This window comes from Carcharhinus amblyrhynchos, chromosome 22, assembly GCF_965287045.1.
Source record: "Carcharhinus amblyrhynchos chromosome 22, sCarAmb.v2.hapA, whole genome shotgun sequence".
NCBI lineage: Eukaryota > Metazoa > Chordata > Chondrichthyes > Carcharhiniformes > Carcharhinidae > Carcharhinus > Carcharhinus amblyrhynchos.
In genome coordinates, this window is record NC_137345.1 from 8,075,918 (window position 1) to 8,101,803 (window position 25,886).

The 25,886-nt window shown below is 42.6% G+C and overlaps 1 protein-coding gene across 1 annotated transcript; it reads right to left on the reverse strand.

The window, feature by feature from the left end:
* Positions 1-1,971: 1,971 nt before the first annotated feature.
* On the reverse strand, positions 1,972-25,886 carry LOC145356976 (ras-related protein Rab-21-like). Its single transcript, XM_080209998.1, has 7 exons — positions 25,477-25,886; positions 20,239-20,298; positions 15,014-15,121; positions 13,282-13,345; positions 13,099-13,153; positions 6,072-6,160; positions 1,972-5,037 (listed from the first exon to the last, which is right to left on the reverse strand). Exons 1-7 carry the CDS (start codon positions 25,603-25,605, stop codon positions 4,898-4,900), a joined length of 645 nt encoding a protein of 214 aa, XP_080066124.1. The 5' UTR covers positions 25,606-25,886; the 3' UTR covers positions 1,972-4,897.

The window sequence follows — 25,886 nt, forward strand, 5'->3', positions numbered from 1 at the left end:
TATCTACCAATACAAGTCTCAGTCACATTAATGAAACTTTTTTTTGGGAAAACAAACATGTTTGGAATAGTTTCTCTGAAATATCATTGGTACCCAATTGTTGTAACGTTGCTCTGGTGTCTAAAAACTCACCATCACCAGGTTTGACAGTTAATAAACAATGGTTTTTATAAAATGTATTGAAGTCAATTCAAAACAAAATAAATCTCCAAGATAGAATAGTTAAATAAAAACTCCTTTCGTATTAACCGTTTTTCAGGATAGCTTGCTATTCCTGGTCCTGAACTTGTAAATTCAGTTACCTAGGTTCTCAGAGATAGTAAAGAAATTGTCTAATAATTCTCCCATTTTTAAATTTCATTTATGGGATGTGGGTGTTGTAGGCTAGACCAGCAATGTATTGTCCATCCCTAGTTGCTCTTAAGGTGGTGGTGAGCTACCTTGAAGCATCATCATCCATGTGGTGTAGTTACATGCAGTACTGTTAGGGAGGGAGTTCCAGGATATTGATCCAGTGAAAGTGAAGGAATATTTCCCAGTGAGGATGGTAAATAACTTGAAGGGGAGTCTCCAGGTGATTCTGTTCTCAGTTCATGTTAAGTTTCATTAGGTGCAATTGAATCACATTCTAGTCCAGTGATATTAAAAAATATTCAAACCAACTGGCACATCAGGAATTTATCTGTGATTAACAGGGATTATGAGCTTTCATCAAGAAAATTGGTCCTAAACAGGAGAATAAAAGATGTTTTTTTATGGTATTTGAGCAAAGCACATTAGGACAGATTAGTGCACCAAATCAAGTTCTGCTTACCAAATATGGATAGGGATTTCCTCAAACTTTAGGCACTGTTTAAAACAAAACATTGAGGACAGAAAGGAAACATGCTATTTTACAGGTTACTTTATAATAAGCTAAAAGGGTCATCTGGACTTGAAATATCAGCTCTTTTCTCTCCTTACATATGCTGCCAGACCTGCTGAGATTTTCCAGCATTTTCTCTTTTGAACTTACATAGAAATTTAAGGAACTTCCTATTCTGTACTCAAGGAAACAGTATACAGGCTGAAGTCTTTTTGTTGCAAATTTCATAAATTGGGACAAAATTGGTATCCACTCATTGCAAACTGGAGGCCTGTGGCCAGCGGTGTGCCTCAGGGATCAATGCTGGTTCCACTTATTTCTCATTTATATTAATGATTTCAATGAGAACATATAAGGCATGGTTATTAAGTTTGCAGATGACACTAAAATTGGTGGCATAGTGGACAGTGAAGAAAGTTATCTCCAATTGCAACAATCTTGATCAGTTGGGCCAGTGGGCTGACAAATGGCAGATGGAGTTTAATTTAGACAAATGCAAGGTCATGCATTTTGGTACATTGAACCAGGGCAGAACTTTTCAGTTAATGGCAAGGCATTGGGAGAATCACAGAATAAAGATCTAGGGGTGCATGCCAAAAACTCCTTGAAAAAAGTGGAGTCACAGGTGGACAGAGTGGTGAAGAAGGCATTTGACATGCTTGGTTTCATCAGTCAGAACATTAAATACAGGAGTTAGAATGTCTTGAAATTGTACAAGGCCACACTTGGAATACTGTGTGCAATTCTAGTCATCCTATTATAGAAAGATTATTAAACTAGAAAGAGTGCAGAAGAGATTTACTACAATGCTCCCAGGACTTGTTGGATTGAGTTATAAGGAGAGGCTGGATAGACTGGGACTTTCTTCTCTGGAATGTAGGAGGCAATCTTATAGAGGTCTAAAGTAATGAGGGGCACAGACCAGCTAGATAGTCAATATGTTTTCCCAAAAGGTAGGGATGTCGAACACGAGAGGGCATAGATTTAAGGAGAGAGGGGAGAAATACAAAAGTGTGCAAAGGGGCAATTGTTTCACACAGGGTGGTGAGTGTCTGGAACAAGCTGCCAGAGGTAGTAGAGGCAGGTACAATTTTGTCTTTTTAAAAGCATTTAGACAGTTACATGGGTAAAATGGGTATAGGAGGGATATGGGCCAAATGCAGACAATTGGGATCAGCTTACAGGTTTTAAAAACAAAGGTCAGCATGGACAAGTTGGGCCAAAGGGCCTGTTTCTGCACTGTAAACCTCTGATTCTAATGACTCATAGCAGATCTAAAAAATGAATGAAACACAAAATGCATAAACAATATTTTAATAAGAAATTAATCACAAGTGTTTAAATTTCCCAATCAACCATCTATTCTGGGGCAAACCTCTGTAAAAAGCATTATTGCTACATATAATCTGTCCACAACACTAGTGTATTCCTGTTGCCAAAATGTTACCAACATCTACAGGTATGTTTATACAGGATTTCTGCCACAAATTCAAACCTAATAAAAGGAGAGAAAGTGAGGAGGAGGATGTTATTTCCACTTAAGTGCAAGCCCATAAAATGACATTAAACATTACTACTTCCAAATGTACCTCACGTTAGACAAGTTAGTCCACTTATTACTACAGCTGACAAATCTTCAGTGTCCCCATCTTGAACAACTTGGGTGTTCAAGTATTTTGCTTGTTTCACCTGTTGTACATGAAAATCTAGGGATAGAATACAATCCACCTCAAATTGTACAAATATCTCCCATTAAGGTTTGTGCATCAAACTCCATTACAAGCAGTACAGTGAATAAACCTACTGGAGATTGATCCACAGGTTAAAAAAAGTTGACTTTAATTAATGTTGAGCAGTATGATGCTGTGATCTACTTGCCTGAACAGCTAGATTGACCATGATACCAAGAGGAATAAAACAAACTCAAGATGTGAAGTCTGCGGTATTGGAGGGGAAAAAACATTTATACATTAGCTAGTGTTAGTCCTCTCTAAGACAGACAGCAGGTTAGAACTCCATTACTCCCCATGGGAGGAACAAATTGATCTTTGATTTACCACCACTGTAACAATTGGTGCAACACCTTGACTTCACATGTACTTGAATCTTGAATTTCAACCTAAGATTTCAATGGACAAAGCTGAATCATACACAGGATGAACATTTCCTTGCACCAAATCATGCTTGCTAATGCTCCTCCACTCAAATGGGAACGACATCTTGGCTCACTAAACTACTGCATCATATTAGCAAGATAAATATGTTTTCTATTCGGCATGAAATAGCATATGGCTTGGCACTGCAAGTCACACAAAAGAGGGGGGAAAATGTAGAGTGACAAAAACAAAAAAGTTAAAAAACAAAAAATGCACTTGAAAGAAATCAGTGATATTAAACCTGACCTGTTCCAAGGGTGAATTAGTGTGCCTCCCTGAATGTTCAATCCATTTTAAGTTACCCAATGTTAATGAATTAAACCTCAAGCAGCAAATACAGTTAAATCTGAATGGTTACATTTAGCATCAAGTGACTTTGAATAAATACATGTGTTGGGAGACAAGAATCCTATCTAGTCAATACAAGCAGCAAAATGCCCGATCACAAATGCCAGAAATGTTTGTCATGCTGCACGTGAAAAACCTGTTTAGCACATAATTCGGCAAGCTGCACTCATGTAACAGACTCTGAGCTGAGCTTAGAACCTAGTTATTTTTAAATGCTGGCTAAATAGAGGAAACAAACTACAGTAACAATTTAATCCCAAATAGCCAGTGGTTTGAAATTGGATTCGCATTTCTTCAGTTTAAATATTCAATCAAGTCAAAATTATAGTCACCTATTAGGGGAGAGGCAGATTGTTGAGTGTAGGTACTATAATCAGAAATATCCAGTGCACTAAGCATCAATATGGCATTTAATCCACCTTGGCTACTTTCCATTAAGGAAGTTGCTTCATCTATAACTAGGGTGCTATGTTTTGAGTACCCACCACACCTTCAAGTTAAGAGTCACAACAACAACTTGTACCCATACCATTTTCCAGTAACAATATTCCATTTTTATAGCACCCAAAAAAAGTTTGTTCACGAAGTAGACTTATAGGTTAGGTTGAACACACTGCATTGGGCTAGTTTTATAGGAGTCTGCATTGTAGAAGGTGGAGGTCAGAGAAGGTCTAAGCTTACCTTTTTCCACACCAATTAGATTACAGGTCTCAATTGAGTACATGTTAATGGTGTGTAACTCCTTTAAAAGCACAGCGCCAGACATTTCAACAGGAGTGTTAACATTCAAGACTAATTAGCACCAACTCAAGCCATCTCACCAGCAAGTAAAGCAAAGTGACACAGGTGCAATATGTGTTTGCCATGGAACAGTATTTGGTAAGATGTCAGAAATAATCTAGAAAGACATCTGTGAAACTTGTTTTTTTTAAAAAAAGACTGCACTTTGCTAGGCTCCTTGCCTCACCGGCAAGTATTTGGATTGGATTGGGGTGTAGCTGGAGTGCATACTCCAAAGCATGGTTATCTCCTTACATTGAGGAGCACCATGTTATTACATCTTTCCACAGTGTCACATCTCCAGGTAGTGTGCCACCTGCTATGGACAATCTCAAAGGATTACAGTGGAGTTATGTCCAACTGTTGTGATATTGGCTGAATGGCAGATAGAGACAGGATATGTACATGACCATCCGTTCAAAACTAAATGTTGCCTCATGCAACCTTTCCGTTCATCATTCAATCCAATCCCCACAAGAGCATAGGCTTTTTACTTCTGCAGAAGCCATTTTTCCCCCTTTAGATTTATTTTCCTATTTTCTTCTTTATAAATAAGTGCAACTTTTACAGCCAGAAATAGATCTTTGTCCAGCAGCTCGGCTTCAAAGCTTGCATCACCACAAAATGGCACCTCCAGTCAGTTAATCCTACAGCGTTCATTTGTTAATGGAACTCTGGTCACATCCAGTGCTCCAGTGTCACTACAGTCTCAATCTCTGCAAAGTGGCGGGTTTTGTGAGGCTTCTATTTAAGAACCAGAGCAACAGCCTCCATTGCTCAACGGCTGTGGTTCGTCATCAATGATCTGTACACCTCTCCGTGCGTAGGCTGCCCTACTAGGATCGTTCTCTCTTGCTGCTTCCTCAGCTTGGGCAACTTCAAGCATCTCTGAAAAGAGGAGATAAAATGAGACCTTTTAATTAACTGCAAGTACTGACCAAGTCTGTAGGTCAGGAGATCCAGAAGGTTCACAGTGGAAAATGATTTGTATTTATATAGACATTTTCACAACCTCAAGTATTGTTTCAACGATAGAAGGCAATGGTAAGACTGCACCTGGGAGTATTGTACTCAGTTTGGCCTCCTTATTTGAGGAAAGGTGGTTCAGAGAAAATTCACTAGATTGATTCCAGAGATGAGGAGCTTTTCATAGAGATTGAATGAGGGGAGATCAAATTGAGGTATACAGTGATAAAAGATATGTGGAGATGCTGATGTTGGAATGGGGCAAGCACAGTAAGAAGTCTCACTACACCAGGTTAAAGTCCAACAGGTTTATTTGTTAACACAAGCCACAAGCTTTCAGAGCGCTGATCTTTCATCAGGTGAGTGGAAGCTCACCCACTCACCTGATGAAGAGGCAACGCTCTGAAAGCTTGTGCTACCAAATAAACCTGTTGGACTTTAACCTGATGAATGAAGTAAATGCTTCCTCTTATGGGACATTCTGGGACAAGAGATCATAGCCTTAGGATAAAGGGACAGCAAATTTTAAACAGTTGAGGAGAAACTACTCCCAAAAAGGGCTGAGAATCTGTGGAATTCACTACCCCAAAGTGCAGTGGATGCTGTGACAGTGACTACATTGGAGGAGTTAGACAGATGTTTACTTGTAATGCGCTGAAGGGTTATGGAGAGAAGGTAGGAAAATTGGGAAGAGGAACACATCAGCCATGATCGAATCGTGGAGCAGACTCAATGGGCGTATGGCCTAACACTGCTCCTATATTTTATGAGCTGCAGTTACTTTTATAAATAAAAGCAAAATGGCAACTGATTAGTGCATGGAAAGCTCCCATAAACAGTAACATGATCATGGGTCTTTGGCGTAAATCTGTTCATGTCTTTGCTCAATGAATGAGTATTAAATATTGACAAAGATATCACGTTACATAGCCAGAGTTGGAGAAATGCTTACTCACTTTTACAGACATCAAGAAATAATTCCTCAATGCCCTTGTTCACTTTGGCAGAAGTGTGGAAATGCTTCGCTCCTACAGATGCTGCATACCTGTTGGGGGAGGGGATTTATTAAAAGTCAAAAGAGATATTTAACATCCAAAGATCAAACGATCTGGAGGCAAACCATGCAGTTGCATGGTGGATTTGTATCCACAACATTAATCATAGGAGGCGACTACAAGGAAAGTGCACTCACTCTCTACTTAATAACCATCCATTCTTTGCTGCAATATGTGCTCTCTGATAGAGGAGACACGAACATAAACAACAGGAAGAGCACAAGAGGAAGTAAAATGCAAGGCATGCTTCAAAAAGGATCATAGGAACGTGTCTAAAAAATTTGCGTTGGCTTATCAATAGGCAAGGGAGCGATGAGTGAATTCAGGATTCATAAAGAACACAGCATAATGAGAAAGTGAACAAATAAAGGGCATGGCCCTAAAATCCAAAAAAGATCAACAAAAACAGCCAGGTTACATTTGTGTCAACACATTACAGAAAGGACAAAGCTGCTCAGGAGAATGCACAGAGACTTACAAGAATGTTGCCAGGGTTTGAAAATTGCAGTTATGAGGAAAGATTGGATAGACTCGGGTTGTTTTGCTTAGATGAAACTAAGGACCCAACGTATGATCCAGTGGAGGTGCACAAAATTACGAGGGGCCTAAGTAGACAGGAAAGACCAATTTCTCCTAGCTGAAGGGTCAATTACTGGCGTGTGTAGATTTAAGGTGATTGGTAGACGGATTAGAAGCAGCACTAGGGACAAAATCTTTTCACCCAGAGGGTGGTGAGGCCAATATACTCAAAGCATTCAAAAGGTATGTGGATTTACATATAAAAAGTGTTGTAACCCTGCAACACTATGGACCAGGTGCTGGGAAGTGGGTTTAAAATGCAAGGCTAGATTTTTTTGTCCACTGGGTGGCAGTGGTCAGCACCAGGGACCCGGGTTCGATTCCCAGCTTGGGTCATTGTCTCTGCAGAGTCTTCACATTCTCCCCGTGTCTGTGGGTTTCCTCCCACAGTCCAAATGTATTGGTTAGGTGCATTAAGCAATGCTAAATTCTCCCTCAGTGCACCCAAACAGAGGCTGGAGTATGGCGACTAGGTGGATTGTCACAGTAAATTCATTGCAGTGTCAATGTAAGCCTACTTGTAACAATAAATAAACTTGGACTTTAAACTTAAATTCCCCTTTAGTCAGCATAGACATGAGCTGAATGACCTCTGAAGTAATTTTTTTTTTTACATGCTTCTAAAAACAGGGCTAAATATAATGATGATTGACATTTCTTTGCAGCTTAAAGACTAACTCAGCTGCCATGTGGCTCTAAATGATTTAGATTTGCAACTTGAAGACAAACTTCTAACCAGGACAAACGATTTCGGTGATTAGAATGTAGGGTCCTCTTCTATGGTAAACCTCTCAGTCACCAAACAAGGAGGCAAACCATCCAGAGCAGTCAGTACATAGTGTACATAGCAACACACGTGCTTGTTTGGAGAATGACCGTACTTTGGGTGTACATTGATATGAATGGAAACAAGAGGCAAGAAATCAGCATAGATGCCTATTACCAAATTCCTGAAAGTTACGATCTGGGGTCAATGATCAGGCTGGTTGGCCTCCCAGACATCGACTGATGCAATTTTCCATCTCAGCCTTTTGGCCAAAGTGAAGCGCCAGATCATCTCGTCAGCTTGGATCTGGTTTGTCCCTCCGACGGGGACCATGAACTGGGTTCAATTTGAATGTCTTCTTTGATGCAATAAAAATTTGAAAAAAAGAATCAAGACCCTTTCCTCAACAGCTGAATTTGTTAAAGACTGCAAAAGCAGATTGCAAAGCTGAACTTTACCCTACTGCACAGTTTGCTGCTGAAGGCTGGATGGTGTCTAGGCAGAAGCAGCCCAGACACTGGGAAACTACAGATCCCCCTCCCTCTCCCCACCCCAACTGCAACTGAAACCTCCAAACTCGGCATTGATCTGGGTGTCCTGATTTAACATTAAAAACTGCTGCACTTAGTATCAACCTGAATGACTCAATGTCATATTGAGTGCTGTAATTAGGGCAGCTTGGATGGTATAGTGGACTACTTACCCAGAGGCTCAGGCTCATGCACTTTGAGGACGTGGGTTCAAATCTCACCACGGCAGCTGGTGGAATAAAATCCAAATATATGCTGGAATTTTAGCACCCTGCATGCCATGGGAATTAGAGTGGGCAAGGGGTGGACAATGGGAAGGTCCTTTGACCCCAAACAGGATTTTGCAGTTTCAGAACAAGCAAAGCTATAAAATCCCAACCCTAGAATTGCAAGTATTAGTACCACTGAGTATTATTAGTAATGGTGACCATTAAATTATCCATTGCTGCAAAAAAGTATACTTTCATAAAAATCAGAATCATAAAATCAGTGCAGGAGGCCATTTGGCTGATCAAGTCTGCACCAACAACAATCCCATTTAGGCCTTATCCTCGTAACCCCACATATTTACCCAGCTACTTCCCCAACCTACATATCTCGGGACACTAAGGAGCAATTTAACATGGTCAACAACTTAACCTGTACGTACAACAAGAATAGTGCAGCAAAAGGCCCTTCGGCCCACCAAGTCTGTACCAATCACATTGTCCTATCTAGATCAACTGCTTATATCCCTCTATTCCTCGTTTGTTCACGTTTATCAAGATAAGTTTTAAATGTGGCTAATGTAACTGCCTCAAATCACCACACTTGGCAGCGCCTTCACCCCCACACCACAACCTTTTCCCCCTTCCTTGAACTTGGGTCCCCTTGTAATTGTCATTTCTGCCCTGGGAAAAAGCTTCTAACTGTTCACCCTAACTATACCTCTCAATTTTAAGCTTCAGGTCACCCCCTCAGCCTCCGTCCTTCTAGGGAGAATAATTCCAGTTTATTCAATCTCTCCCCATAGCTAATACCCTCCATACCTGGCAACATCCTGGTAAATCTTTTCTGTATCTCTCCAAAGCCTCCACATCATTCTGGTAGTGTGATGACCAGAATTGGACACAGCATTCCAAATGTGGCCTAACCTTCCATTTATATAACTAACAATTTGCCAACTTTTATACTTGATGCCCTGTCCAATGAAGGCAAGCATGCCATATGCTTTCTTCACCACCTTTTCCATCTGTGCTGCCACTTTTAAGGATCTGTGGACCATTACTCCAAGAGTTCTCTGTATTTATGCTCCTGATGGTTCTGCTGTTTATTTTAATGCTCCCACCCAAATTGGATCTTTGGACTGTGGGAGGAAACCAGAACATCTGGAGGAAACCCACAAACATGGGAAGAATGTACCGAGTCATAAGAACATAAGAACATAAGAAATAGGAGCAGGAGTAGGCCATCTGGCCCTTCGAGCCTGCCCCGCCATTCAATAAGATCATGGCTGATCTGTCGTGGCTCAGTTCCACTTTCCCGCCCTCTCCCCATAACCCTTAATCCCCTCTCTTATCAAAAACCCATCAACCCGCTTCTTAAAAATATTTAGCGAGGCAGCCTCCACCACTTCAACGGGCAGAGAATTCCAGAGATTCACCACCCTTTGAGTGAAGAAGTTCCTCCTCAACTCCGTTCTGAACCGCCCCCCCTTTATCTTGAGGCTGTGCCCCCTAGTCCTACTGTCTTTTTTGAGCGGGAAGAGTCTTTCCACCTCTATCCTATCCATCCCATTCATCATCTTATACGTCTCAATGAGATCTCCCCTCATTCTTCTAAACTCTAACGAGTACAAGCCTAGTTTATTCAGCCTCTCCTCATAGCTCAACCCCCTCAACTCCGGTATCAGCCTAGTAAACCTCCTCTGCACTCCCTCCAAGGCCAAAATATCCTTGCGCAGGTGCGGCGCCCAAAACTGCACACAGTACTCCAGCTGCGGCCTCACCAATGCCCTATACAGCTGCAGCAAGACCTCCCTACTTTTATATTCAATCCCCCTCGCTATGAAGGCCAGCATCCCATTTGCCTTCCTGACCACCTGCTGCACCTGCAGGCTGGGTTTTTGCGACTCATGCACAAGGACCCCGAGGTCCCTCTGCACCGTCGCCTGCTGCAGTTTTTCGCCACGTAAGTAATAGTCCTTCCTACCATTCTTCCTACCAAAGTGGACCACCTCACACTTGCCAACATTAAATTCCATTTGCCATTTCCTGGCCCATTCGCCCAGCCTATCTAGATCCTTCTGCAGACTCTCCACACCCTCCACACAATTTGCCTTTCCCCCAATCTTGGTGTCATCAGCAAATTTCGACACCCTACACTCGGTTCCCTCCTCCAGATCATCTATATAAATGGTAAATAGCTGAGGCCCCAGCACCGACCCCTGGGGCACCCCACTAGTCACCAACCGCCAATCCGAATAGCACCCATTGACCCCCACTCTCTGCCTCCTATTTGACAACCAATCCTCTATCCACGCTAACACCCTACCCCCAACTCCATGTCCTCTGACCTTCTGCAGTAACCTCTTGTGAGGTACCTTATCAAACGCCTTCTGAAAATCCAGAAAGACCACATCCACCGGCTCTCCTCTATCCACCGCCCTAGACACATCCTCATAGAACTCCAGTAAATTTGTCAGACACGACTTCCCTTTAATGAAACCGTGTTGCGTCTGCCCTATCAAGCAATTCCCTTCAAGATGCCTCGCAATTTCCTCCTTAATGACGGATTCTAACATTTTACCTACCACAGACGTTAAACTAACCGGCCTGTAAGTCTGCACAGTCACCCAAGCTGGGAATCAAACCCAGGTTACTGGAGCTGAGGCACCGTGCTAACCACTGTGCCATCCTTTTATCATTTCTTTAGGGAAGGAAATCTGCCATCTTTACCCAGTCTAGCCTACATGCGATTCCATGCAATGTGGTTAATTCTTAACGACCCCTCAAGTGATCGAGCAGGAGGCTCAGTTCAAAGGATTATTAGGGATGGTCCAGCCAACATACCATGAAATTTTTTTGTTTTTTTTAGAAGAAAAGCTGACTGACTTCAAAAATAAAGATGTACCTCAGACACTCTTCAGCAGAGGCTTATGTAGCATCAGGAGATTGGGGGATTCTGGAGTTGAATTTCACAAAGGTACCATCATATGGTGCTTTAAGGTTATCATGGATTGACTAACTTGCAGATAATGTTTTTTTTAAAAAAAGTCATTCAGCTGCTACACCAGCACTTATTGCCCTCGAGATGTTGACAGTGAGTGATCAACTTCAACCACTGTAGTCCACGTGGCGTAGGTATACCCATAGTGCTGTTACAGGGAGAGTCTCTTGTTTAATTCATTCATGGGACATGGGCGTCGCTGGCTGGCCACCATGTGTTACCCATTCCTAGTGCTCTGAGCGCAGTTGGGAGTCAACCACATTGATGTGCCTCTGGAGTCACATGTAGACCAGACTAGGTCAAGACAACAGATTTCCTTCCCTAAAAAGGACATTAGTGAACCAGATGGGGGTTTTCCACTCCCCCCTCCAACAAATCAATAATGGCTTCATGGTCATCATTAGATTCTTAATTCCAAATATTTTTAATTGAATTCAAATTCCACCACACCACTAAAATCCCCCCCACCCCATCCACCCCCTTGGGAAAGTGTTCCAGGGTTCTAACCCAGCGACAGTGAAGGTACAGTCATATTTCTAACTAAGTCATATTTCAGACTTCTGTTCAAAATGGAAACTTCACACATTTCAGATTTCTGTTCAAATAGGCCAGTAGTTTTTTTTTTTAAGTACATACTTAGAATTGATGAGTCACCAAAACTGAATCACATCAGCAATTGTTTTGTCTGTCACACATGGATGAACTAAGCTGCTAATTGTAACAATGGGTGACTGTTGGACCAGAGGGAAAAAAAAACCGGATACCTCCTGCAAGATGTTGGGTCGGAGAGGAAGTGCCAATGTGTAATTGAACCCGAGATATGGAGTGTGGCTGGGTCTACAGGAAACCAGGGATAAGAATGATTGAGCTGAGTCAGACGACCAGCATTTGGAGAATAAAGAGGGCAGGGAGGAGGTGTTTAAACAGGCTGATGTGCGAATGGACATTCATGCTGGTTGGAAGCTAACACTTGTTTAACCAAAGGGACAGAGATTACCATGCTATTGCACTCTATCCTGTCCACTGGCCATGCAGCTAACAGCCACACAGGGTGGGGGGGGGGACTGCAAGCCACTACAATAAAAGGCAAAATATCACAGATGCTGGAACTAGAAACAAAAATAAGAGAAGAAAATGCTGAAGAAACGCAACAGGTTTGACAGCATCTGCAGAGGAGAGGGGATACAGCCGAGGCTGATTCAGGATAGCTCACTCAGACTCGAAACACTGGCTCTATTCTCTCTCTCGTGATGTGGAGATGCCAGCGTTGGACTGGGGTAAACACAGTAAGAAGTCTCAACACCAGGTTTAAGTCCAACCGATTTATTTGATAGTAAACTCACTAGCTTTTGAGGTTTGCCCCTTCGACAGATGAATGGAGAGTTCTGGCCTCAGACAGAGCATATAACAGCACAGACAGTTTACAGATTACTGATTAGAATGCGAGTCTTTACAACTAACCTGTGCTCAGTGCTCCTTCCACTCATATTGTTGGCCTCTAAGACTTGAATAGCAGGTTAGTTGTAAAGACACATTCTAATCAGTAATCTGTAAACTGTCTGTGCTGTTATATGCTCTGTCTGAGGCCAGAACTCCATTCATCTGACGAAGGGGCAAACCTCGAAAGCTTTGAGTTTACTTTCAAATAAAATCAGTTGGACTTAAACCTGGTGTTGTCAAACTTCTTACTCTATTCTCTCTCCACAGATGCTGTCAGACCTGCTGAGTTTCTCCAGCCTTTTCTGTAAGTCACCATATTGTATTGGTCTTTGCCAGGGACACAAGGAAAGACCATCACCAATTGGCATCTGGTCAAATTCTGAAGCGAAGACCCGACCGCACTTACGCTTCTGCTTCCTCGACGGACACGTTCCGATCCTTCTCCAGGTCGGTTTTATTTCCTGCAAGTTCAACAAAACGGTCATTATAAACGGTTGCCTCCAGAATCTAATCAGCACCACCAGAAAAGGCAGCAAAAGTTGTAAACTGGTCATAAAACAGGGTGATACAAGTATAGGTGTTCACATACCTACAATACAGAGACAGATTTCACTGCCAAGCATCTTGCGTAGCTCTTTCACCCAGTTCTTCACCTGTAAGGTTTAAAGACATTTTTAAAAAACAGATCTAATGTCACCAACATGAGCTACACTCCAGAAAGTTGAACAGGTGAGTTACTAACAATAATCCATGCTCCACAAAAACCTCCTCTAACACCATCAGAGTATCCTTCCATGCCTTGCTCCCTCATGTTATCTAACTGCCCTTGAATTGCATCAATTACTCCTTGTTGTAGGGAGTTCCACGTTCTAACCACTTGGAAAAAAAACTTTGCTGACCTGAGTTCCTTATTGGATTTACTGGTAATGGCCTTGTATTTCTGGTTTTGGATTCTCCACATGTGGGCATAGCTTTCTCACATCCACATTATCAAACACTTGCAAAACTAATTACCTTTCATCACAGCAGGAAATGTTAATATCTCAATTGTACATTGGTAAACCCCTTCTGTATTGCTGCATGGAAAATCTCTGCTGTATCACCAGTGCATAGAATGCTTCACAAAATGAAGCTTTCTGAAGGCTGCTTGGGTTAATTTTTTTTGCATATTAATAACTGAACATGACTGAATAGCACACTTGCGTCTACATCAGAAGCTTGTAGGTACAAGACAAACTCCAGAAGAGCTGACGTGCCGAACATTATGCCAGCATGCTGGACGAGTACTGCATTCTCATACGCTTGTCACCATCTTTAAAAGGAGAGTAAAGAGTTAATAATCTTCTGGTATAACTCAAGAGAATCATCCCAGGGACACCAACTTTAACCAGCACCAAAGAGAATGCAAATTCGATTCAAGGTGCGAGAGATCTTGTTAGTGGCAATGGGATCTCATTGGCTGTTATATTTCTTTTTGCAACAACCATTACACTAATTCACGCACCACCCACCCACTCCCGTAGGAACAGGATGAGGCCATTCACCCTTTGAGCTTGTTCTATCGTTCCGCTGCATCACAACCGATCTGTACCTCAACTCAGTTTCGACTTCATTCCCAGTGCCTCAGCAAATAAAAATCTATTGATCTTTGGTTTTGAAATCTCAGTTCACCCAAAATCCATAGACTTTTGACAGAAGGCTGTTCAAAATCTCCACTATTTTAACAATGAAAATCGAAATAGTTACAGAACGTATTTAATTTTTTCAATTCACACAATAACACACACAATTATCTTGCCAAGCTTTCCTCTGTAGTGGTGAGTGAATGAAAACAATTTAGTTGGAATTATATACAAAGGAAATTGAAAGACTTGTATTTATATAGACCATTTTATGAACCACCAGATGTCTCAACTTTTTCTCTCGCCAATTATTTTAAGTGTTGTAATGTAGGCAACCAATTTGCACACAGCAAGATCTCACAAACCACAACACGACAATGGCCAGATCATCTGTTTTGGCAAGTGTTTTACAAGCAATATAACCAGGCCAATAGGGCCTCAGTAAGACCACACCTCCTGCAATGCAGCTCTCCCTCGGTACTGCATTGGGATATCAACCTGGACTTTTCTGCTCAAGTCCTGGAGCGGAACTTGAAGCTATAACCTCACGACTCGACTGCGCTACTCACTGCGCCACAGGCAAGAGGGAAAACTGTTCACCCAACAGAAAACAAGTATCCAGATGTACAGGACATGAGTTATGGTTTTCATTTATCCATCAATTGATGCCAAAGTCATTCAGTACGCTAAGTAGCCCACCTTCTGGAATGAGTCTTCATCGGTGATGTCATACACTAATATGGCACCATTTGAATCGCGATAGTAAATGGGGCCCAAGGCATGAAACCGTTCTTGTCCAGCCGTGTCCTGTATAGGGGAGAGAGAATTTCAGATTGAATTTTACAGCACATGAAGCGATTCAGCCCATCATGTCTGCACCAGCTCCAGAACGAGCTATCCAGCAAATTCTATTCTCTAGCCCTATTTCTGTATCTCTCTGCGTTCTTCACTTTCAAACATGCATCCAGCACTCTTTCCAAACCTCCTCTAGAATCTGCCTCCGACCCCCTCTTCCAGGCAACCAATTCCAGCGATAAGCTTCTGGAATGGTTAGCTCAAAAAAACTTCAATTCCCAGTGTGCCCCTCAGTTCAATTATTGTCTCAAGATGGCATGGGAGCAAGGAGACTTCTTGCCAGCTGTACCCAGCATACCTTCTAATTCTATGCTTCTAAAACTTTATTCTAACTCTTAAAACACTCCAACAATGTTTCCCTGCTGCTGTCAGGCTTTTGAATGGACTTGCCTTGCATTAAGTTGATCTTTCGCTACACCTTAGCTATGACTGTAACACTACATTCTGCACTCTCTCATTTCTTTCTCTACGAACGGTACACTTTGTCTACATAGCGCACAAGAAACAACACTTTTCACTATGTTAATACACGTGACAACAATAAATCAATCAAAATTAAAGATGGCATTTCTGCTCCAAAATTAACCATTCAGAACCAAATGCAACAAATATACAGCATTGCATCACTAACCAGAGGAACACAGAGAGGGAGGAAATTATTAACAGATGAAACAGGTCAATTGTTGGCAGGTGACCAGAACTGCAGATTGAAAAGAGTCAGTGGATTTCTGCATTTTACTGTCTGCAACCTCAATTTTTTTTTTGGGGGGGGGGGGGGGGAAAAAGGGGTGAGGCAGGACTGCAAATCCAGGCCAGACTTGAGATACCTCAGAAACTCTACAGTGCAGAGTGAGGCCATTTAGCCCATTGAGTCTGTACCAAGAATCCCACCCTGGCCCTATTCCCATTACCTCATTAGCTCTGCTAATCCCTTTAGCCTATGCATCCTAAGAGGCAATTTAGCATGGCCAATGCACCTAACCACACGTCTTTGGACAGTGTGAGGAAACCCACACAGACATGGGGAGAATGTGCAAACTCCACAGAGACAGTGACCCAAGTCAAGAATCAAACCCAGGTCCCTGGAGCTGAGAGGCAGCAGTGCTAACCACTGTGCCACCCCACCTCTAGGGAGTTTTTGAAGATCTTCAAGAACTCCACCCATTATTGGAGGAGTTCCTGGTTAGTATCCCCGCCTGCCACGTTGGTGGGGGGGGCGGGGGGGAGAGGAAACAGGGTTCAATTTCCTGACAGGGAGCTGAGACATTGTTCAGGGTTGGTCCAGCAGTGAAGGTGTGCTGTTTTGGGGGTGGCGCAGTGGTTACTGCCTCAAATGTTGGGGTTCAACTCCAACCTTGGGTGACACTGTGGAGTTTGCACATTCTCCCTATGTCTGCATGGGTTTCCTCCCACACAAAAATGTACAGGTTAGGTATATTTGCCATGCTAAGTTGGCTCTTAGTGTAGATCGGGGGATTAGTGGGGTAAATGTGTGGGGTTAGGAATAGGGCTGGGGTTGATGCTCCGTTGGAGAGTAGGTGCAGACTTGATGGGCCAAATTCCCCCCCCCTCCTCCACTGTAGGGATCCTATGGATTACCTACCAGCTAAGAGCAAAACCAAGCACCATGAGAGATGGACTGGCCATTTCCAGCCACCTTCAACATCAAATCAAATTGGCTCAGAGGACCTCTTTACTGGAGCATGTTTAGGCTTCTCCATTGGGGCAAGTCACCCTGTCACGCCATTATGGATACAAATTCCTGGTCCTCATTATAAAAAGTGTCGCATCCATGGTTATTTGGATAAGGACAAGGTACATTGGCTGACTAAGTACCTCCAGACTTACCACCACCACCCCAACCCCACAATGGTTTAAACATTACATACATCGCTTCAACCACCTGTCCTGGTCCCTCCACACCGACACCATAGTTAGGAAAACCCACAAACGCCTCTACTTTCTCAGGAGGCTAAGGAAAGTTGGCATGCTGGTAAGACTCTCACCAACTTTACAGATGCACCACAGAGAGCATTCTATCCAGTTGTATCACAGCTTGGTATTGCTCCCGTTCCGTCCAAAACCGCAAGCAACTGCAAACAGTTGTGAACGAAGCCAGTCCATCACACAAACCAGCTTCCCATCCACTGACTGTCTACACTTCCCACTGCCTTGGAAAAACAGCTAGTATAATCAAGAGCTGCCAGGCACCCTGGACATGCTCTCTTCCATCAGGAACAGAGTACAAAAAGGTGGAGGACATGTACCAACCAACTCAAGAACAGCTTCTTTCCTGCTACCAGACTTTTATATGGACCTACCTCGTGGTAAGCTGATCTTTCTCTACACCCTAGCTCTGTAACACTACTTTATGCACCCTTCCCTTTCCTTCTCTATGAACAGAATGCTTTGTATAGCGTGCAGAATAAAATATTTTTCATTGTATACTAATACATGTGACAACACTAAATCAAATCAGAGCATTTCTTCTGGGGATTTAATCCCCTTTTAAAACAGGTTGAGATCACAATTTCAAAATGGATTTTGAGTAAGAGTTGTTGGAAAGGAGTTATTGCCCAAACAGAGCTTGCAATAAGTGGATCCCATTTCAATTACAGAAGTGGACACGTCGCCTGACCCCAGCAATGTGGAGATGCTGGCATTGGACAGTAAGAAGTCTCACAACGCCAGTTAAAGTCTGACATGTTTAAAAGTTTATGTATTTGTCATAAGTAGGCTTACATTCAGTAATGAAGTTACTGAGAAAAGCCCTAGTTGCCACACTCCGGCACCTGTTTGGATACACTGAGGGAGAATTTAACACGGCCAATCCACCTAACCAGCACATCTTTAGCCTGAAAGAAGGAAACCAAAGGATCACCATGCAGACACAGGGAGAATGTGCAAACTCCACACAGACAGTGGCCCAAGCTGGGAATCCAACCGGGGTCCCTGGTACTGTGAGGCAGCAGTACTAACTACTTATTTGGAATCATGACCTTTCAGAGCGTTGCTCCTTCATCAGGTGAGCAGAGAGGTAAGTTTTACAAACACGGCATATATAGGCAAAGACACAATTGCAAGATAATGGTTAGAATGCGAGTCTTTACAGGTAATCAAGTCCTTACACCCCAGCTGTAATCTGATCTCAGCATTTAGACAGCCCACTGACACAGCCTCTTGTTGATTGACTGCTGGAATTCAGTCAAGCTTGGTGACCACTGCCACCAGCACAATCCATACTGGCTGCTGGTCAGGTAGAAAGGCAAGCTTTAGCAATGAGAGTTCAATGCCATCAAGATACTTCCAGCAAGCTAGAAAGGGCAATGAAAAAATAAAAACAAACCGATGGCAGCATCTTCTACTTCAGCCAGATTCGACCAAAGTCAGACTGCAAAACAGTTTTAGTTCAGATTTTTGCCATTATGGGAATCCACCCAATTTATAATTTTCTGCTCACACAAACAGAAAATAACCTGAAAATCTCAGCAAGTCTGACACCATCCAGGGAGACAGAATAGAGCCAATGTATTGAGTCTGGATAATTCTTTGTCAGAGTTATCTGCTGTTTTATTAAAATTCCACTCAAGCTTCATTGCAAATTGCTTAAATCAGTAGTATCACCTGCCTGGGAATTTTTCAGTGTCCCTTGTATCGCAACATGTTAAATATTCATCAGTTTAATCACAGGGTTATGATTGAATCATTCAGTAGGAAATATTCATTCACAGGGTCATTGGCTAGGCCATATTTAAAGTTTATTTATTAGTGTCTCGAGTAAGGCTTACATTAACACTAATGAAATTAGTGTTAAAATCCCCTGGTCGCCACACTCTTACGCCTGTTCAGGTACACTGAGGGAGAATTTAGCACAATCAATCCACCTAACCAGCATGCCCTCCAAACTCTGGGACAAAACTGGAGGAAACCCACATGGACACAAGTTAAAATTTTATTTATTAGTGACTAGTAAACTTCATATTAATGAAGTTACTGTGAAAATCCCCCAGTTGCCACGTTCTAGTGCTTGTTCAGGTACACTGAGGAACAATTTAGCATGGCCAATCCACCTAACCCACACATCTTTGGACTGTGGGAGGAAACCAGAGAAAACCCACACAGACATGGGGAGTACGTGCAGACTACAAACAGACAGTGAACCAAGCCAGTAATCAAAGCCTGATCCCTGGCACTGAGAGACAGCCATGCTAACCATGGTGCCACCCATAACCAACTGCCTTGGAGAGTGCGTTGGGGATCTGCCACCTTGATCCATGTGGAATATTCACTCAGTACTGAAAGGATCCCAGGATTTTGACCCAGTGACAGTGAAAAAACGGCGATATAACTCCAAGTCAGGATGGTGCGCAATTTGGAGGGGAACTTGTAGTTGGTGGTGTTCCCAAACATCATCTTCCCTCATTCCTCTAGGTGGGAGAAGTCACAGGCTTGAAAGGTGCTTTCAAAGACCTTTATCCAATGGAACCTAACACACTGAAGCAACCCCCATTACTATCTTACTGGGAAAAATAGAATCAAATCAGTGCCTGTACTGTCCAATGTATTCGTAACCCATGGTACTAACCATTCAGCTCTACAACAATATTAATTTAGTAATTAGTGTCACAAGTAGGCTTACATCAACATAAATGAAGTTACTGTGAAAATCCTCCAGTTACCACACTCCCGCACCTGTTTGGGTACACTGAGGGAAAATTTAGTATGGCCAATGCACCTAACCAACACATCTTTCAGACTGTGGGAGGAAACCAGAGCACCTGGAGGAACATGCAGACTCTGCATTAGACAATGACCCAAACCAGGAATTGAACCCGGTCCGTGGCACTGAGAGACAGCAGTGCTAACCACCATGAAGATATTGAAACAGCAGCTTAATGGCAATTGCAGGGGCTGTCCATAGCTCCAGTGAGCCTCAGTCATCTCTTACTGGTGCACTGAGACTTGTCACAGGCACAAATTGTACAAATGTTATGAACATCCTATTACCATTTCAAAGAAAAGAGCAGTCAACACCAGTGAAAACGCTTCTCAGAGAGAGAGTTACTCACCCATATCGAAAGATTCACCCGCTTCCCACTGATGTTCAATTTCTTCGTCAAGAAAGAGGCCTAAAAATGAGAAAAAATATTTAAACAATTGAGTCACACCAGCCCAAATGCCAGAAAGTTAATATCCGGCTTCCTTTCTATTAAGAAAAAACACATAAAACCTTAACTGTGTTTATTTGTCACAACTGAAGTGAAGTTACTATGAAAAATCCCTTATTCACCACACTCCGGCACCTGTTCGGGTACACTGAGGGAGAATTTAGCATGGCCAATGCCCCCATGCAGCATGCCTTCTGGACTGAGGGGGGAAACTGGAGCACCCAGAGGAAACTCACGCAGACATGGGGAGAAAGTGCAAACTCCACACAGACAGTGACCCAAGCTGCAAATCGAACCCAGGTCCCTGGCGCTGCGAGGCAGCATTGCTAACCCCTGTGCCATCTGACCAATGGCCAGCTGACATGAAAAATGTGATTCTTACTTTATAGACGCTCTCCCTCCAAATTAAATCAAGGGAATCAATTCACTATTTTAAAATTGACCACAATCTTGTGTCACCAGAATTTTAAACAAATTATGGCATGCCCAGTTATAAACGACACTTGGGGAGCAGTGTGAAGCCAAGTTAATGGAAGGGCATTATATATATATATATATATAAAATCTGGGTTTAGAAACTGGGCCAAAGCTCACTGGAAAGAAGGGTGAATCAAACAAAAAAAGGTTCAAAAGGTCCAGGTATCCAGAGAGTAACGAACTTGAGATTCCTCAGGAGTGCTTCGTTCAACTAGAATGTGGGAGTTACCAAAAAATTCAGAACGAGATCTTGACTTAAGATAACTAAGAACATCAGCCTATAGGAGAAAAGATTGGATCACAAGAGATTTCTCTATTAAGCTTTTTGTCCACGAGGCTTCATTGCAAATAATATACCTAGTATCCAAGATCCACCACTTCCTAACGATGGATCACATCCAAAAAACATGAAACAGTTCTGCTCCCTCCGGCCCTTTTAATGTTTCACTCATGGGATGAGCATCACTCAAGGCCAACATTTATTATCCACGCCCTGCTCCCAGAATTTCTGTCCATCCCTCACTCACAAACGACTATTTATTGTACCCCTGAAGCATGTTGGAATGTTCTTCGTTAAAAGGAGCTATCTAAACAAAAAACTTTGTTGTGGCATTGCAGAGGCTCTTTTCTCTGGGAGAGAGAACGCAGGGGAGGGCCTGATTAAGTATTGTTAGATAGGACACTCAAAAAGGGTGATGCTTACACTGGTGAGTGGGATAAATGCTAAGAGCCATAAACAGTGTAGGCTAAGCTGTGCCCACAGTCAGGAAATTCACACCCAAGCCAAGTTAGCTCCTTTGAAATTAATGTGCCCCACAAGAAGAATTTAAATGGCCCATACACAACAGAACAAAGGAGGTGGTGCTGGCCATCAGTACATGATCTCATCGCAAACGGCAACTCAGGAGGAAGTTCTCCACCTAAAGAATGAATAGAACGTGGACACAATGGTGGCACAGTAGTTAGTACTGCTGCCTCAGTGCCAGGGAGCCAGATGAATTCAATTCTGGCCTCAGGTGACTGTATGGAGTGTGCACATTCTCCCCATGTCTGGGTGGGTTTTCTCAGTGTTCCAGTTTCCTCCCACATTCCAAAGATTTGCAGGCTAGGTGGATTGGCCACAGTAAATTGCCCCTTAATGTCCCAAGATGTGTATGTTAGATGGATTAGCCATGATAAATGTGTGGGATTACAGGGATAGGGTGGGCAGAAGGCCTGGGTAAGATACTTTAGAGTTTATTATTAGTCACAAGTAGGCTTATATTAACACTGCACTGAAGTGACTGTGAAAAGCCAATTGTCACCACACTCCAGCACCTGTTCAGGTACACCGAGGGAGAATTTAGCATGGCTAATGCATTTAACCAGCACGTCTTTCAGACTTGGGGGGCGGGGGGAGGAAGAAAGAGAGGAAAGAACTGGAGCACCCGGAGGATACCCATGCAGACACGGAGAACATGTTGACTCCACACAGACAGTGACCCAAGCTGGGAATCAAACCCGGGTCCCTGGTGCTGAGAGACAACAGTGCTAATCACTGTGCCACCGTACTTTGAGTCTCCACCAACCACTCTCAATGGGCTGAATGGCCTCTTCTGCACTAAGGATTTTGTAATTCTATGACTCCCAGAAGGATGTAACTTAAGGTGAATGGCACCAATGTCATGATGGAAAAGTAGATTAACATGAAGGAAAAAGGAATAGAAGGAAATGTTGATGAAGGATTGGTGAACAGGGTTGGGAGGAGACTGGAATATAAACAGGAGCACGGACCCAGTGACCAGTTGCTGTGCTGTAATTTCTATACGATTGAGAATGTCAAATGAATATTATAGTGCATTAATTATATCAGGGGTGTCATGTATGTCACTATGCTAACAAGCTAATTACTGCTTTCTCCCAAGGATTATTTCTGCTGCATGTTTTAGACAGAACATGAACACGCTGCTTACTGGACCTGGATGGAAGAAATTCAATATAAAATTACCAGGAACAAAACACTCTTCCCCAAATCCATGGGAAGTAGAAAAATCTTTGCCACACATCTTCCACTATCCTTGAGACACCATTCCATTCTCTCAATCGTGCTGTACCAATAATTCCTTCTCTGGGGGAAGGGGGGGCCTTGCATTTCAACAACTTGCATTTGTATAGCACCTTTCACATGAAGTGCTCTTTGAAGTGCAGTTGTTGTAGTTTAGAAGTACTGTCAACCAAACCATGGCTGACACCTTGCTTTCCATTGCACAGGAATTGTATTGCAGCTGAGACCAAGCAGCCTCTAATATATATTGGTATCAAGCACATTTTACTGATCATTTCATTTCCTTCACCCATCAAATCCAAATCCGTCTAAGACAGTCCAACAACTCACTGCTTTGGAACAAGTTGATGCTCCTTAAATAAGCTTCTGTCAAAGAAGTCAGGACCATCGTACATGCACTCCAATATAACTGCTTGCATAAAAAGTGGGTCTACTTTCAAACCTTCATTGGATTTGGCATCATTCCATTCCCTTTGATGCAACACAAGTCCCAAACTTAACTCTGGATAGGTCAACTTACACAAGACATGGGGAGAAATTTTTCTGTCCATGGAAATCGTAGCAGGGGGTGGACCACTCAAAGGTCCATTTGATCTCGGGCAGGATTTTCTGGTTTTGGGGTGAGGGCAGCTGAACAATCCCACCCATGGTACCCGTCACTGCATCTGTGACATCTGAGAAAATTCATGAAAGATTTCTGTCCTGCCTAATCAAAACCTGACTACTCAGCTCACACTTCCATCACAAGGAATTCGGAGGCTGATGCTGGACAGGAAACAAGGCCTCAAAGATTGGAACAGGTCAGGGGCATAAATATACGCTCTTTAAACACAGCTCTAACCAGGTTACATGCTATCTGTAACCATAGAAATGTTACCACACAGAAGGCAGCTATTCCGCCCATCCAGTCTGTACTAGCCAAACATTAAAACCTAGGCGCCCATTCTAATCCCACTTTTCAGTGGCCGCCCTTGCAAATTGTAACATTTTAATGTTTCCAGATACCTTTCAAGGCTGGGTTTTCAGGCAAGGCAAATATCAGTTTATGGGAAGACTATGGCCTAATGGTATTATTCTATTAATCCAGAAACTCAGCTAATGTTCTGGTGACCACAGCATAGGATGAAATTTGAATCCAAATTTTAAAAAAAAAATCTGAAATTAAGAATCTTGGGACTGTGAAACCATTGTCAGAGAAACCTATCCGATTCACTAATGTCCTTTAGCAAAGGAAATCTGCCGTCCTTACCTGGTCTGGCCTACACGTGACCCCAGAGCCACAGCAATGTGGTTGAATCTCAACTGCCCTCGGGCAACAAATGCTGGCCCAGCCAGCGATGCCCACGTCCCACAAATTATTTTAAAAAGTTTAAGGGGAATCACGTTGGACTCGAAACCAAATTCTGCTTCTCTCGCCACAGTTCAGTCTGTCAGTTCCTAAACTGAAACCTCAATCTTCCCCAGGCAAGGATTTCCCCTTGGACCACGTGTACAAGACACGATACTAATGACAGACACTCTTACCCACAGTCCTGAGCATGGGAGAAACTGCTGCATTTAAAAAAAAAACACTAACTTTGACCAAAATAAAACAATTAGACTTGAGAAGCCTTCTGTCTCAAATCAAATTCCCTACAACTAGAAATAAAATAAGATAACTGAATTAATGGGAATAAACAGACCAAAATAGATGTAATTACATTAGCAAAGCTGCACAGTTCATAACTAAATTAATGTTCCTTCAGGATTATAAATCTTTTCCATCATAAACAATATATTTATATAACATTTTAATACAATTCCAGACATTTTAATGTAATTCCAGTCACATTAACAATGGGCTTTACTGCAAGTTCTTCGCTGGACTTCTCAGAATTGGGTAGAGAACTTGAGAGGTAAGTTCCAAACAGACCTTTCAGGCAAGTGGGATACAGCACAAGCACAAAGTCGGGGTCCCTGGCAGTTCAGAGTAGACAGCCCAGTAATAACTTCCCGGCTGGCGGAGTAAGCCCCTCACATCAGTGCACACAACCTCCACGATTGCGAATTGTCAATGTTGACATATCGCACCGGAACGGACAAAAAAAAACAAATAAACTAAGTGACAAGAGAGAAATCCGTTATCCGTGCCCCTCCCTGTGTCAAAACCCGAGAGCAGTCAATATAAAAATCAGCTGTTTTAAGTAACGTGTGCCATTTGGCAATGAACTGACACTGTGGAACCAGCCAGTCTCCGAGTATCCTCTCTACAAAAATAAAAAAGGTTCAGAAATATTTCCATTAAGAATAAGACCTGTTGTTAAAAGTTCTCAAAATAAGAGATAATCGCTTCGGTAATCTAAGAAAGAGAAATTAAAACAATTTACAAGATTGGTTTGTTTGGGAGAAAAACAACAAATACTGTAGATTATTTCCAAGCGCTGCCCAGAAAAAAAAAACACGTTTTAAAAATTTTAATTAAAATCTTGTCACTGTCAGACGCGACAATGTATCAAGGCAATAGCATCCAATTATGTATCAAAGCAACAGTATCTAATTATCAATGTATCGATGCAACAGTATCAATGTGTCGAGTATCAGGACACTGGGCTTTGTAACTTAGAACAGAGCCCACTCACCTGTAAGGTGGTGATATGCTTGTCGCTAAACTTGTTCTCACAGTATCTTAACACCAGGGAGGTCTTACCCACACATCCTTCCCCCAGTAGCACTACTTTGAAGCAGTAACTGGTAGCAGCTGCCGCCATACTAGCAGGAGAAACGCTGGCTTTGCAGAAGGAAGTCTCATCAGAACAAGGGGAGGGATTCAGGGTGGGTTTTTTTTAAATATTATTATTTTCTGTTGACGCTGAGACCGCTGCAGTCCACACCACCCCACACTTTGTCCTTCAGTTTCCTTCTCAGCTGGCGTTAAGCAAATTGCGACAGAACATTTTAAGATGGCGCTTTCCTCTTTTTTTCCTCTCTCCCCAGCCCAGGGAGGGATCAGCTGATGTGCAGAGAGGGCAATAAATGCGGCAGTACCACA

What these genes read in the sequence shown, in the direction of transcription:
- LOC145356976 (XM_080209998.1), bottom strand. Translation starts at nt 25,605, where the DNA reads ATGGCGGCAGCTGCTACCAGTTACTGCTTCAAAGTAGTGCTACTGGGG. An exon ending in AATCTGTCTCTGTATTGTAG is followed by an intron (nt 13,154 to 13,281) that starts GTATGTGAACAC and finishes TTGAACTTGCAG; the next exon opens with GAAATAAAACCGACCTGGAG. An exon ending in ATTTCTTGATGTCTGTAAAA is followed by an intron (nt 5,038 to 6,071) that starts GTGAGTAAGCAT and finishes TCCTCTTTTCAG; the next exon opens with AGATGCTTGAAGTTGCCCAA.